The following is a 14,890-nucleotide window of genomic DNA, read 5'->3' on the forward strand; positions in this document are numbered from 1 at the left end:
CACACTACCACAGTGGCATAATCACTGCAACTGATCATATAAAACTAATATTGTACCATTCTCATATTTATGTTTGTACTAACGACTTAGCCATTGTGTTGCATGTCATGCACTCCGAGGATGGTGGGACTACAGATCTATCTTCAACCTTCTTAAAACATGGACACACACACACACACACACATTAATTTATATTGCTCAAGAACATAAGTGTGTGATGGTAAGGTGCAAACTGCATCCAGCTAGCCAAGAACCCAGACTGATGTTAAAGCTGAGTGAATGCTGACCCCGGCACAGCAGTCTGACCCTGAACTTTAACAAATAACAAGGGGTTGAACGGTCTGTCTTTCTAACTGTTCGTGTTTCTAAAGTAGAACCACTCTGGCTGTCAGCTTGCATGCGTAAATACTAAGAGAAAGAGTATATGTCTTCATAGTATAGGGATTTGTGTTGGTGTGGGACTATAGTCTGTAGGTTTATATTGTAAAATGGTAAATATGTTTCAGGTCATTTTACAAAGCAACAAGAAAGTAATGTAACATGTAACAAATTACTTTCTTTGGACAGTAATAAGTACTGTAATGAGTAATGTGCAATAGATTACTTTTTTGAGTAATGACCTCAACACTGATCACAACAAAGATGGGAAATGCCGCCGACGTGCACAAACACTTGTCCACACAGCATGCAATTCCTTGGCGAAACCAAACAGCCACTCCATAAACCATTTGATGTTAGAACTGAAGAAGCCTCTTGGGTGAGAGGTGAAACATCTTCACAAAACTTAAAAAAGTCCAGTTGCTTTCTTTCCAAGCTCCTGAGACATAAATAAGGACAGCTGTAATATTAATGTATCTACATCTGAATCTGTGATGGGGAGTTTATGGGTAGTGGAATCAGTGCAAGACTCCCTATACTCATGGAGCCATGGATGACTGCATGTATTACAGTAATGCATATCTGTAGTGACCGTAGTGAAATTCTTCTCTGAGTACAATACTAAACACATGCACTCGTGATTAGTATGTGCTATTTTCAGAAGTGACGGATGTGAAATGACAGGTGTTGTTGCAGTCATTCACTCTGTCTGTGACACAATACTGAGTCTAAGTTCTGTCTCTTCTCACGAGTTCTGCTCACCAAACCACTAATTGTGCTTCAGTTTTAATAGAGTTCCCTCCTTGTAAACACTAAAAAAACCTTTAAAGGGACACATTGTTTATTTCCATTAATACACTCTGCTACTAGTTTATTAGGTTTTTTTATCAATCCAATTCAAAAGTGTCCTGTGTTAAAGAGACAGTCAATATGTGCAGGTACACCATGGACAGGACAAAGGGTTTGTACGTGCCCAAAAGTGTTTCTGTGTCAATATTAGAAATCATGTTTTGTTTTGTGTGTGTGTGTACTCACATGTAACGAAGCTGTGGGTTCTTGGAGAAAACGCGAGCCTGGATCGTGTGTAGGTTGCTCCTCATAATGGTTCTAACACAAACAGACACACACACACAAAGAAGAGAGAAAGCACTTTGAATAACTTTCAGCTCTGTTACTCTGACAAACAGGCAGTTAAAAATGAATGAACGAATGAGCAGCTAACAACTTAACGACTCGAGCCGATTTATACTTGGATCAAAATCAGGTCAAGGACACCACAAATGTGAAAATCAGTGAAAACGTATTATTATAACTTATTATCTCACTTCTGACAGTGAGTTTCTTGCTTGAAACAGCTCCAATGAAGGGATTATTTTCCATTTTTGCCCGTAGTGCATCTGTATATTTGCTCTCTGCTTAACTTATATATATGTCATGTGAAAGGGTATGAAGAGAGCTGTACAACATTTAACATATAGAAGCAAAAGATTTCAGCCAGTTCTGGTCTGCTTCAAATCGGGGAGAAAAAGTAGGCTGTGCGAGTTAATAACCACCACTGCCCAACCATTGAGGCAGCAGTAAATCTGACTATTTTAAAGGTCAATTACACTGGCCAACAACTAGCACATTTTGCTACTCAGATTCTTTCACCTGTACTGTAACAAATGTTATTTACAACATTTAAAGAAATAAGTTTGGCCTCAAGAAAAGTGAGGCCAAAATTAAGAAAACTGTTGTTGCTGGTCCTAAAAATCCATGATCTGATATTTAATGATGAGTTAAAAAGGAAACTCGAGTCAACTGAATGAGTGGCATGGGAAGCATTCATACAGGTTGTCCAGGATTTGATGTCAATCAGAGCACACCATTACGATGAGCTTGTGATAACGTGAAAGCACATCAGCTAATAAGTGACAGAATGTCAGTGAAACACTTTTTGAATTCACATCTTGACTATCTTCCACCAAATCTGGGCGATGTCAGTGATGAGCTAAGGCAAAGATTTCATCAAGATACGAAAGTGATCGAAAGTAATTGATTTTGGTTTTTTTGGAGGTCTTTGCTATTTAACAGTGTTAGAAGCCACTAAATAACAAAATGAACAGATTTACAACAACTATTTGCTCACCTAAACATGCTGAAAATCATTTAATAGGAAAATATATATCAGCACAGTATTATGTATGTCTGTGAAATAAAGCTATAATAGAGGCTATTTAGTGTTTTCTATGAGAAACATTAATGGAACTGGTTATAGAGTAATAGCCTCCTGAGAACCAGCCTATTCATTTATGTCCTCTGTGATGGACATTTGTTTTCGGTCTCTATCGTTTGACTTATTTGAGCTACTCTACTAAGTCCTGATGTACTAAACAGAGTACAACCTGGGCTTTCCATTGATTTCTCACGTGTTTGTGTGGCCTCTTTTAGATCCAAAGAGAAAGGAAATCACAACAAAAGTTCAATGGAAAGATTCTTTTTTCCTCGGTTCTGAGGAGGAAAGTCCAAACGATAGTAAGCCTTTCTAATATTTCCCTAGAAGTGCCACTTAATCCTTAATGCCAAACTCTTAATACATGTTAAGATACACAATGATTTTAGACAGCAGTATGGATAAGTAAATGTCATTTTGAACTCAAAAGCATACATTGCTGTGGAAGAGTTATAGCAGCTGGGATGATACAAATCTCATCTATAACTTGCATCTTGTTGTGGAGACAACAAATGTTTAGCATAACAAGAAGAGAAGAGAAAGAAATGGAGGATGATAAAGACAAAATAGACTGGTCAGAGATGCACAGAAAGAACAGACCAGCTGTGTCTCTTGTTTGGAAGTTTTATGGTTCATTAAAAAACAAGTATGATTTGAGTACCAGTATACCCCAGTGGGTTGAGCAGCCGACCCCAATGCTGAACGGCTACTGCAGATCTGATTCCCCATGCCAGGACATTCCCTGCGGATCATTTCACTTGCTCCCTTTCCATCCTTTCCTGTCTGCACTATTGTCCTGCCAAAAAAATAAATAAAAATTTAAGGCCAAAAATGAATCTTAAAAAAAAACTGTAACTATAGTAACCTAGTGCTAGTAAATCATAATGATTTAACAAAGTGAAGAAAAATTCAATGTGGAGGCCAGTGAAAAGCTGCTCTGTTGTTTGTTTTAAGCCACGTTTTAGGTGTGGCCAAGTAACTAAGGGTTTTTGGTTTGGTGGCCTCAGGATCACCTCTATTTTTTGGGGGATGATGTGGCTCTTCCGGCTTCATCAGGTGCTTGCAACAGTACTGGTTGCAACCAACAGTGAAGCAAAATGACTGTACAAAAGATGGCCGACCTGGCTCCACTTCCTCCCACTATGCAAAATTGAAGCCAATATGTACTGTTTCTGGGGGCTGTCATCTTATATAAGCTCAAAGATAAAAAATAATCACTTTTTAATCCTAGTACAGCATCAAGTCAGTCAAACTTCCGGGATGTTGATCTGGTAAGTCAATTGGCAGAGGGGGGTGTTGATCGGTTTCAGCTTCTTTGGTATAAAAATTAATTACAGGTGCACAAGAGGAGAAACAATAAGACAACCATGCAGCCTGACTGGCATTTGCCATAGAGTACCAGAATTGGCAGGTCCACTACTGGCACCCTGTGCTTTCCACAGATGAGAATAGGTTCACCCTGAGCACATGTGACAGATGTGAAAGGGTCTTGAGAAGCCGTGGAGAACATTATGCTGTTTGTGACATTGTTCAGCATGACCGGTTTGCTGGTGGGTCAGCAACGGTCTGGGAAGACATGTCCATGGAGGGACACACAGACCTCTCCAGGCTAGGCGATGGCTCCCTGACTGCTATTAGGTATGAGGATGAAATCCCTGGACCCCCTATCAGAACCAACTTAGCTGCAGTGTTGCAGTGCAGTGAGTCAGAATCACTCAAATCCTTAACTTGCCCATTTTTCCTGTACTTAACACATCAACTTTGAGCGCAAAATGTTCATTTGCTCTCTCATAGGATGTCAACAGTTCTACAAAAGTTTGGATTTGGTTCATTCTTCATATATTGGATCAAAACACTATGCCGTTCTCCAAACGCACGTGTTAGGGCAAATGACCTTACTTCCCAAAGCTTCAATCTAAAGAGGGACACCAGACAGCGCTGTCCGCTTTCACCCTCAGTTTTAGTCATTTTCATCAAACTACTAGCAGCAGCAATCCGACAAAATGTAGATATAAATAGATACAGACCACAAGGTAAGCCAGTATGCTGATGATGCATTACTGTTCCTTGGGAACTCACAAACCTCTCTTCTGAAGACGATCACACTCATAGATAAGTTCTCATCCATATCAGACTACTTTATTAACTGGAGTAAATCAACAGTTCTGCCTCTGAACTGTAAATTTTAGAAGACCTCCATCACTACACTACAGCCGGGTAACATTAGATATTTAGATATAAATTTTTCCACCAGTTTCTTGGTATGATTGAACCATATCCCTCTAGTAGAAATGGTAGAAGATAATCTCACGTTTTGGAAAACTTTACCTATAGCACTCAATGGTCAGTCGTCACAACTAAAATGATGGTTCTGCCTAAAATAAACTACTTGTTCTCACTGATCCCTAACAAACCCTTTACTGCCTGGTTTAAGTCATTGGACATCTCAACATCTTAATCAAATGAACCATCAAGAATAAGTTTGAAAACTTTACAAAAGCCAAAACACAATGGTGGTTTAGAACTACCAAATTCTTATTACTATTTCTTATCCAATAGATTGCTTATATGCTTCAAAATAGGTCAAATCAAGCTCGCTAGACAGCCCATGGCTGGACCTAGGACAAGCACTCTGTGGAAAAGAAAAAATCTCTAATCCGCTTTTCATAAGGCTTAAACCTTTCACCATGGAACGAGAAGGGGTGAAAACTTTAATGCCATTTAGTTTAATTTCAGGAACTCACATCAAAACATGGAATCAGGAACAGTAAGTTTCTTGATTATCCGCAACTGAAATGAATCACACAGGAAAGATTTAATCCCAGTCAACTCAACTTTTTTCTGTTACCTACTTGGGTAACAGAATTTTTGCATTTCTGTACATCGAAATTGTGATAAAAATGTATACAGTAAGTTTTTATTAAAAATTGATGATTCAATCTCCCTTCCAACCATGAAGTGAGAGTGAGATCTTTCCATCAATCCAAATCACAACTTCTGGACACAAATACGCTTAAATACATTCAAAATAACTTAAAGCCCAACTTACAACTTATATAATGTACTTGTACAAATATGCAATATACAAAGATGAGCACTGCTGAACAGTCTTGTGCTGGTGTCACACCTACCCCCTCCATGTCCCCTCAGTCATGCTCACTATTTACACTCACTCTGTATAGAGCAAATGAGCTAAACAATTTCTTTAGCAGGCTTAGTTCACAGACTACTGCCTGCTGCTATCTCTTCCACCAGACACCCTGGCCTCCACATGGCCCCAACTGCTTTCAGTGTTTTTGTCTTTTATCCTCACAAAATTAACTTTCTAGGTCAGATCCCAAGGTCAGGAGACCACTGAAGAAAGTACACCAGGTCAAGTCTGCTGGCAATGGTGGCATCAGCACCAAGTTTCCAAGAACTTGCTGCTAGGCGTCTCACTGTGATCCCGAGTCACATTTACAACCCCAAGCCTGAAGTAGGAGAAAATACCAGCACTGTAGAAAACATTGTGTGTGATTCCTGTTCGGGAGACGTTAGCAGCATCAGAGCTTAACGATGTTGACTAGATGCTCTCATATCAAATGTGATCAAAGTGCTGGCTTAACTAGTGTGACGAGGAAACACATCTATTACCTATTGTTGGAAGAAAAATAACTATAAAGCTATGCAGGTTACTTTAAGTCAGCTTTCCTATGGACATTCTAAAACCAGGACAGCGAAGGAATGTTTATGTCATTAGTCTACCTGTATTTATGGAAATAAATCTAATTAAAAGTACTTGAATGAAATCAATAAAATAAAGTCCTAATAGCTTTGAAAATAGTAAAAGTGAAAAACAAAGAAAAGCTGGTTTAAGTAAGTCACCAGCACTTGTGGTGAAAGCAAACCAACCTATTCATCCACTGTTAAATGCCGTTTTCCTCGACGACCTCTCTTACCTAGATTTGAAATAAATGACAATGGCAAATCCAGACTAGCCATTTGTGTGCATGCATGCATTGAATTCTGCACCTAATCTGCACCACAAATTATTTTGCTACCACAATAAAACAGGAAGTGAGGGAAACAGAAAGAGAACTAAACATGGGGGAATCAACACAGAAGGGAAAGGCTGGAAAACACTAAGGGACTCCATAAAGATTAAAACAAATAGAAGATATTTAATAAGAAACAGGATTTGAAATTCAACACACAACTATGTATCAAAGCACTGCTAACAGCCTTACTGGACAATATTGTTTACTTCCCAAGTGGTCCAGCTAGTGAGTAGAGTTCCAAAGTATGCTGAGGTGCTTCCTTTCATCTGCTGTAGACTAAACTGTGAATTGTGCGCAGATTCTTTCCTGAGATTGGGATATCTCTGGGTCCAAATATTATTAGAACCCCTTACTTGGGTCAGTGCATCTTTGAAGTGTGCAGGCCTGCTTGAACCTCTTTAGAGGAAACATTTGCTTTTCCGTCTGTGTTTTTAAAGCATTGGTCTGATCCCCAACAATAAAGTTAAATATTCCCACTGGCCAGGCATTTCAGTGATAACATGTTGTAGAAAATGCCTTACTACTTACAGCCTCTGTAAGCCGGTGTAGAGCTCCATATCGAAATCCCTCAAAGTCTGCAGACCAGTCCAGTTCTCGATGTGTCTGTAAAGGAGTACAGGCAAGACACTGTAGTAAGGTGTACTGATATTACAAGTTAAAAATGTCTAATATCCAATAATCTAACAATTTCTTTCATGGATCAGATTTGTTGGGCTATTTATTCTATAACGTGTCAGATAGTTAGCCCTGTAGCCCAGTTTCCTCCGGTTATGCCGGCTTCCTGCTACAGTCCAAGGACACTGAAGTGTGACGTGTTAGGCTGATTGATGATTCTAACGTTCCTGTAGCAAGGAATATTTCTCAACTTTGAGCAGAGTGATTGAACTGATGATTGACATATGACATTGTATAAACACATTAGAGCAGGTATATTAAACTCATTTTAAATGGTAGGTCGCATACAGCCCACTTTGATCTTAAATAGTCTGGACCAGTGAAACTCTGCTTTCTGTCAGTTTAAAGTTTACTTACACATTTAATTTCTGTGCCTCTCAGTATAAGAAAAAGTCACGGAATTTCAATTGGCTGTCTCAGTTTTTCCAAAAGATAAGAAAATGCTGCTGTAGTTAATGAAAACTGTCCGTATGACTTTTGGGGTTTAAGTTGTAAGAAATAAGCTGTCCTGTTATTACAAAGCTATAGAACATAGAAAGAGAAAATGCTGAACACAGATCCAATTAAAGAGATGAATATTTGTTCAAGATTTGGCGGAGATCAGTGAATACTGCACTGTAGAAATTGATCAGCTAGACACAACACCAGTCCAAAAATCTCTGAGCATTTCTCTCCAGATTGCATATTTACAGCAGACAGTTAAAAAAGTGGTCAACCACATTATGAGCAGTAGTGGCCCCACGTAAAGCATGCACATACTGTAGTTACGAGGTTACTAAATATAACAGAAAATGTTCAAACCAACTATTTTTGTGCCCAACAGTACTACTACTGCCTGCCCTTACTCCTCCTCCTCTCTCTAGTCCTCCTTTCTATTTCTCCCCCTCTCCTCTTTCCTCCCTCAACTTGGCACTGTTTGAAAAGTCACAAACAAACCATCAATGTTTGCTTGCCAGAAGGAACTGCAATGTTACAGCAGCCTCCTACACACTCTGCCTCCAAAGTGTGAGAGACACAGCCGTAGAGAGAGGGAAAGCAAATTTGGAAAGAAATTCACAGACCAAATGTCATCTGTTTTGGTCGTAGGGATGACCAGCTCTGTTCTAGGATGCCCTCTGGACCCAGTGGAGGTGGTGAGTGACAGGAGAATGGCGGCTAAGCTGTCATCCCTGTTGGACAACATCTCCCACCCCATGCATGAGACTGTGACAGCACTGAGCAGCTCCTTCAGTGGGAGACTGCGGCACCCACGGTGTGGGACGGAGAGATTTCGCAGGTCTTTCCTCCCCACTGCTGTCAGACTCTACAATAAAGACTTTTGCAGCTGATCAAACACACAAACCCACACATGTGCAATAAGACTGCTATACGTGCAATTCTTCTTCTGACGAAGTTGTGTTTTTGTATTGTCCTACTCAGTTGTATATAGTATTTCTATTTCTATTTTATTCTATTGTATATATTATTCTATTCTATTTTATTCTATTGTATATAGTATTTTATTTTATTTTATTGTATTTTATTGCATTCCAGTGTTTTCTAATTTCTGCTACATAACTTTGCACTTTTGCTGTAACAAAACAAATTTCCCACCTGTGGGACTAATAAAGGTCATCTTATCTTATCTTATGACGACTGCCAAGTGTGGAGCTGGAAGAGCAGTTTATTGTTAAAGTCTTTCTCCATTTCCCTTCTTGTTTGATGTAATTAGAACAAATATATATCAATATATTGTTTTAAAAAGCACATTTTCATTGCACATACAGTGTTGTGCAAAAGCCTTGAGCAATCCCCATTGCTTTGTATTTTACTTACATGGAGCCAGACTCTTAATTAAATAATTAAAGTGATCTTGAGGACCAGTCCTCCAGGTCTGTCAGAGTTTTTCTTTGGACTTTTTCACTCTGTTTATTATTTTTTCTTTAAATTTATTATCGTGTAATTAATTTATCATTGACCTCTGAATCACCCAAGCATAAAAAAAGCACCTAACTCAAGTAATGAACCAATGTGGTGTATACACAGAACAGTCAACTTGGGATGTCTGTAAATGGACTGATTCTTTTACAGTGCTTACTCCACTTGAGCATTCAGAGTGCTTTATATAAGATGCCTCATTCACCCATTCATAGAAGCATTTGTCTTATATCTCAAAGCTCTGAATGGTTTAGGACCGAAATACATCAGTGACCTCCTGACCCAGTATGAACCTTCCAGATCCCTCAGGTCATCTGGATCCGGTCTGTTATCAGTCCCCAGAGTCAGAACCAGACGCGGAGAAGCTGCATTCAGCTTTTATGCTCCTTATATCTGGAACAAACTCCCAGAAAGCCTCAGATCAGCTGAAACACTCAGTTTATTTAAATCCAGGTTGAAGACTCACCTGTTCTCAGCTGCATTTGAATAAAGCACCAAATCCACACTTAAGTTTAAATTTCGAAACCTACTTTTTAACTACTGATTTTATCTACTGTTCTGATTTTATCTACTGTTTTGATATTTGATTTTATATACTGTTTTGTTTGTTTGTTTGTTTGTTTGCTTGTTTTAATCAAATTTAAATCATGCTTTTTATTTGTTTTTGTTTTTAATGTCTCTGTAAAGCACTTTGAATCACCTTGTTGTTGAATTGTGCTATATAAATAAACTTGCCTTGCCTTGCCTTATATGTCTTAGTGGGTTTTTTTGTGTTTTATGTTTTGTTAAACTGTTAAAACATGGGTGATGTCAGAAAAGCTGAAGAAAAAAAACCTAAAAGCTTTCTACCTTTAAAGTGACCTTGAAATTTATGATGGAAAATTTCTAGTTTATTCTCATATTTAGATTTAGGTTCTTAGAATTTCACTGTAGAATTTAGTATTTTCTTTTATCTCTTAGGTGAAGGACATATGTGTCAATATCACCTGATGTAGGCTGCTTAACTATGTTATCTGCTGACTGTTAGGGTGTAGAAGGATGAAACTCCCAGAAAGACCAGTGCCAGGTGCCAGGGATGATTTATCACAGCATTCAGTTTTCTTGGGTACACATTTGCCATCAATTTAGAGGAACTGCAAATAAAGTGCAGCTGCCATAGAAGCTTTTTCCTGACATTTATTCTGTCACTTATGATATGATGTTTCTGAGGCTGACACCCCATGAGACTGAAAAACCATGATTATTAGGCTATCAGTTGTAAAACAGTTGTATTATATACTACATTAGCTAATATAACATGGTCAACATTACATTCATTGTATTATAATATGAAATATATTTAATTCTAAATTTACAGTAGTGAAATTGAATTCAAATACCGAGCTTCAGTAAAAACTCAAGATAAATTCTATTTAACATGACTTTAAAAAGAACACTTACAAGCTGTGATCAATTGCATGTTTGTGATGAAATGAAGTGTACACTGATACATTAAAATTGTTGTGAAAATTGATGGAATTATATACACACATAGGTACTGTCAGATTTTGATCATTCATACAGTGCCGACTGGGAAAGATCTGAAACTTCCCTGTCTGTCATTTTAAACTTCAATTACACATTTAATCCAAAATGATATCTCAGAATAAGAAATAACAAGTATGTCTCATTTTTTACTAAATCATAAAAAGGATGCTGCTGTAGTCAGTGAATTAAATCTGTCAGCGTGACTCTTTGTGCTTAAACTGTAAGAAATAAATGATTAAGCCATATTCTTAGAAATTAAAACACTCAGTGCTCATCAGTGAACTTAAGGAAAAAGTAATGAAGGCTAGAATTCAGCAGGTCATCTACTATCGATCCCTGGCTACTCCAGTCTGCATGACAAATATCCTTGGGCAAGATACGAACCCCAACTTGCAATGTCTCAAGTGTAAAGTTTGGTGGAGGTGGGATTATGGTGTGAGGGATGTTTTTCAGGAGTTTAGCTCCCTACTAGCAGTGAATGGAACTCTTAATGCTTCAGAATACCAGGACATTTTGGACAATTTCAGGCTCCCAACTTTGTGGGAACAGTTTGGGAATGGCTCATTCATGTTCCAACATGACTGCACACCAGTGTACAAAGCAAGGTCCATAAAGATATGAGTCAGTTTGGTGGGCAAGAAGTTGACTGGCCTGCACAGAGTCCTGACCTCAACCCTACAGAACAACTTTGTGATGAATTAGAGTGGATACTGTGAGCCAGGCCTTCTCGTCTAACATCACTGTCTGATCTCACGAATATGTTTATGAAAGAAAGGTCAAAAATTCCCATAAACACACTGCTAAACCATTGTGGAAAGCCTTCCCAGAAGAATTAACCCTGTTATAGCTGCAAAGGGTGGGCTGACATCCTTTTAAACCCTATGGATTAAGAATAAGATGCCAACTCATGTTAACATAAATGCAATATAATGTACATATTATAGATGTTCATATCATGTATCAATTTTAAGGCAAGTTAATCTACAGCGTTATATCATGTTTCACAAGGATGTTATATGTTTGCATTACCTCTGTCCTGTTAGAGCTAATTTAGCAAAAAATCAGTCTGTTTACAGAATATGTAATACATCAGTGTGTCTTTCATTTCCATAGAAACATGCACAATGATCCTATCTTCTGAATTTTTTTTCCCCATATAAGAAACACTAAAAGTCAAACAAGTGCAGTGCTTGAATATATTACAGAACAACATTTGTGCCTGAGATGAAGCCATGTAGAGTAGAAAAAGGCATAAAGTGATATAAAATGGCAGCGGTCTTTTCTTAGCATTAGATATCAATTACCAATGAAACATCTCAGAGTATATCATCCACCACCGCTATAGTCCTGACTCACAAAGTTAAAAAACTTTATCCTGATTGACACCAAAATACAGGGTGGGCCATTTATATGGATACACCGTAATAAAATGGGAATGGTTGGTGATATTAAAGTCCTGTTTGTGGCACATTAGTATATGTGAGGGGGCAAACTCCTCAAGATGGGTGGTGACCATGGTGGCCATTTAGAAGTCGGCCATCTTGGATACAACTTTTGTTTTTTCAATAGGAAGAGGGCCATGTGACACATCAAACTTATTGGTAATGTCACAAGAAAATCAATGGTGTGCTTGGTTTCAACGTAACTTTATTCTTTCTTGAGTTATTTACAAGTTTCTCTTTGTTCACAGCCATTGACATGTCGAAGAGGTTAACACGTGAGGAGCGGATCGAAATTGTGTTGATATCTGGTGAACGCAGTAACCTGGTCATTGCAGCAGATTTCAATGCAAGACACCCATCTCCCATGCTACAGTTAGCAAACTGCTTGCTAAGTTTCGTGAAACTGGTTCAGTGTTGGATTTGCCAAAATGTGGACGCAAGAAAACTGTCACTAATGAAGAAACATCAGTGGCTGTCCTAGCTTCATTCAGCAAGAGCCCACAGCGCAGCACTCGCCGCATGTCACTGGAGAGTGGCATTAGTCGAACATCCCTTCGGCGGATATTAGCTACTCACAAATGGCACCCTTACAAACTCCAGCTACTGCAGCATCTCAACGAGGATGACCCAGATCGGCGCACAGAATTTGCAGAATGGGCAAAACAAAAATTGGAACAGGACCCTCAGTTCACGCAGAAGATTTTGTTCAGTGATGAGGCAAACTTTTATGTGAATGGTGACGTTAAAAACAAAACCACCGCTATTGGTCTGACACTAACCCACATTGGATGGATCTCTCCGAGACTGTTGGAACAACAAAAGTGATGGTTTGGTGTGGTATATGGGGTACATGATAGTGGGTCCATTCTTTATCAGTGGAAACCTCAAGGCCACTGGATATTTGAAATTGCTACATGATGATGTGTTTCCCTCTTTATGCACTGAAGCTGGCACGTTCCGAGTTTTTCCAGCAAGATGGTGCACCACCACATTATGGGTGCCAGGTCCGAGCATTCCTAGATGAACAGTTTCCTGGAAAGTGGATTGGTCGTCGTGGGCCAGTTGAATGGCCCCCAAGGTCTCCCAATCTGACCCCTTTAGACTTTAATCTTTGGGGTCATCTGAAGGCAATTGTCTATGGTGTGAAGATACGAGATGTGCAGCACCTGAAACTACAGATACTGGATGCCTGTGCTGGCATTTCTCCTGCGGTGTTGCTATCAGTGTGTGAAGAGTGGGAGAAGAGGGTTGCGTTGACAATCCAACACAATGGGCAGCACATTGAACACATTTTAAGTGGTCAGAAACTTGTGAGTAACTCATGAAAGAATAAAGTTACGTTGAAACCAAGCACACCATTGTTTTTCTTGTGACATTACCAATAAGTTTGATGTGTCACATGGCCCTCTTCCTATTGAAAAAACAAAAGTTGTATCCAAGATGGCCGACTTCTAAATGGCCACCACGGTCACCACCCATCTTGAGGAGTTTGCCCCCTCACATATACTAATGTGCCACAAACAGGACTTTAATATCACCAACCATTCCCATTTTATTACGGTGTATCCATATAAATGGCCCACCCTGTATTATGGGTTCATCCACTAGTCATTGGTTCACTTTTGTTTTTGACATGAGTGTCAATTATCTTACCTGTTGACAGGCAGCGATCACATAAAAGAGTAAGAAAAACAAAAAAGCAGAAGAGGGGATTAATGACTTAAATCAATAATTTCCATTAATAATTAAAAGCTTTAAATTATGGGTTGGAGAGAAGAAGAAGAAAAATGTTCAAAACACACTGAATGGTAAATGTAAATGGTGATCAGTATGCTAAAGACAGCTACATTTGCTTTGTGTATTAATTTAAAGACTTTGTTTAGACTTCTTCCGACTTTACCAGCTTAACAAGACTCTAAAGGTCTTTTCACACATGACTATTAGAGGAAACTAGGCTAGAACATTATCTGAAGTTGCCTTTTTTTGCACTTAGCTCACAACAGTCATGTTCTTACTTCTGGAAATACTTTGTCTATTTTAGGCAAAAGTGCTGCCTGGATAGACTGGGCAAGACATAAGACAGGAGCTACAAATAACATGCATGAATTCCCTGGACTGTAACTTGCACTTATTTTATCTTTATTTATCCTATTCTCTTATCTGAAGAATGTGAATGTAAAAACCTACAAGCTGTCAATGGAGAGATGCCAAACTGTGTTCATTGTTCTAGTAACAGTGACAATAAAGATCTATCTTATCTTATCTATTATCACGCTGCTGCAAATTGAATATCATAGTGATTTTGAAGACCATTTAATACCCATTTGCATTCTCAGATACATCTCCATCATATAATCTCGAGAAATGTTATAGGCCACGGTGTATGTTTTTATGTGGGATTCAGTTCCACCCATACAACTGAACACAAATCCCCAAACAAGGCAAATTTGTTTATTTCACTACTTTTGAAATATTTTCACAAGATTACATACAGCATTGTGGTGTGACTTAAACTTAAATTTAAAAGGCTTGTGGTCCAAACAAAATCCAAGCGCTGAAGCCAAAGTAGCCACGGCAACCACTACACACCCACAAAGCCTCTGATCAGCTGTTCTCTAAAATTACTTTGCATTCAGCAGGAGGAAACACAGTCAGCAGAGCTGTCCGGTGCTGATTTTCAGCAACCCTCCACACAGGCTTCT

General features: G+C 38.7%; 1 protein-coding gene across 3 annotated transcripts in view; it reads right to left on the bottom strand.

Moving 5' to 3' along the window:
- The window catches only part of ntrk3a (neurotrophic tyrosine kinase, receptor, type 3a), an 83,849-nt gene that overhangs the window by 59,486 nt on the left and 9,473 nt on the right, over window positions 1-14,890 (bottom strand). The window contains exons 1-3 of one of the 3 annotated variants that reach the window (XM_025909179.1): window positions 7,156-7,225; window positions 3,260-3,386; window positions 1,414-1,485 (exon numbers count right to left, since the gene is read on the bottom strand). In XM_025909179.1, coding sequence (XP_025764964.1) covers window positions 1,414-1,478 — 65 coding nt within the window. In that variant the 5' untranslated portion in view covers window positions 1,479-1,485; window positions 3,260-3,386; window positions 7,156-7,225. Of the gene's footprint in view, window positions 1-1,413; window positions 1,486-3,251; window positions 3,387-7,155; window positions 7,231-14,890 lie in introns of those variants that run through there. The other 2 variants (XM_019361191.2, XM_013273819.3) reach the window with 2 other exon arrangements.

Source organism: Oreochromis niloticus, linkage group LG7 (assembly GCF_001858045.2).
Source record: "Oreochromis niloticus isolate F11D_XX linkage group LG7, O_niloticus_UMD_NMBU, whole genome shotgun sequence".
Lineage (NCBI taxonomy): Eukaryota > Metazoa > Chordata > Actinopteri > Cichliformes > Cichlidae > Oreochromis > Oreochromis niloticus.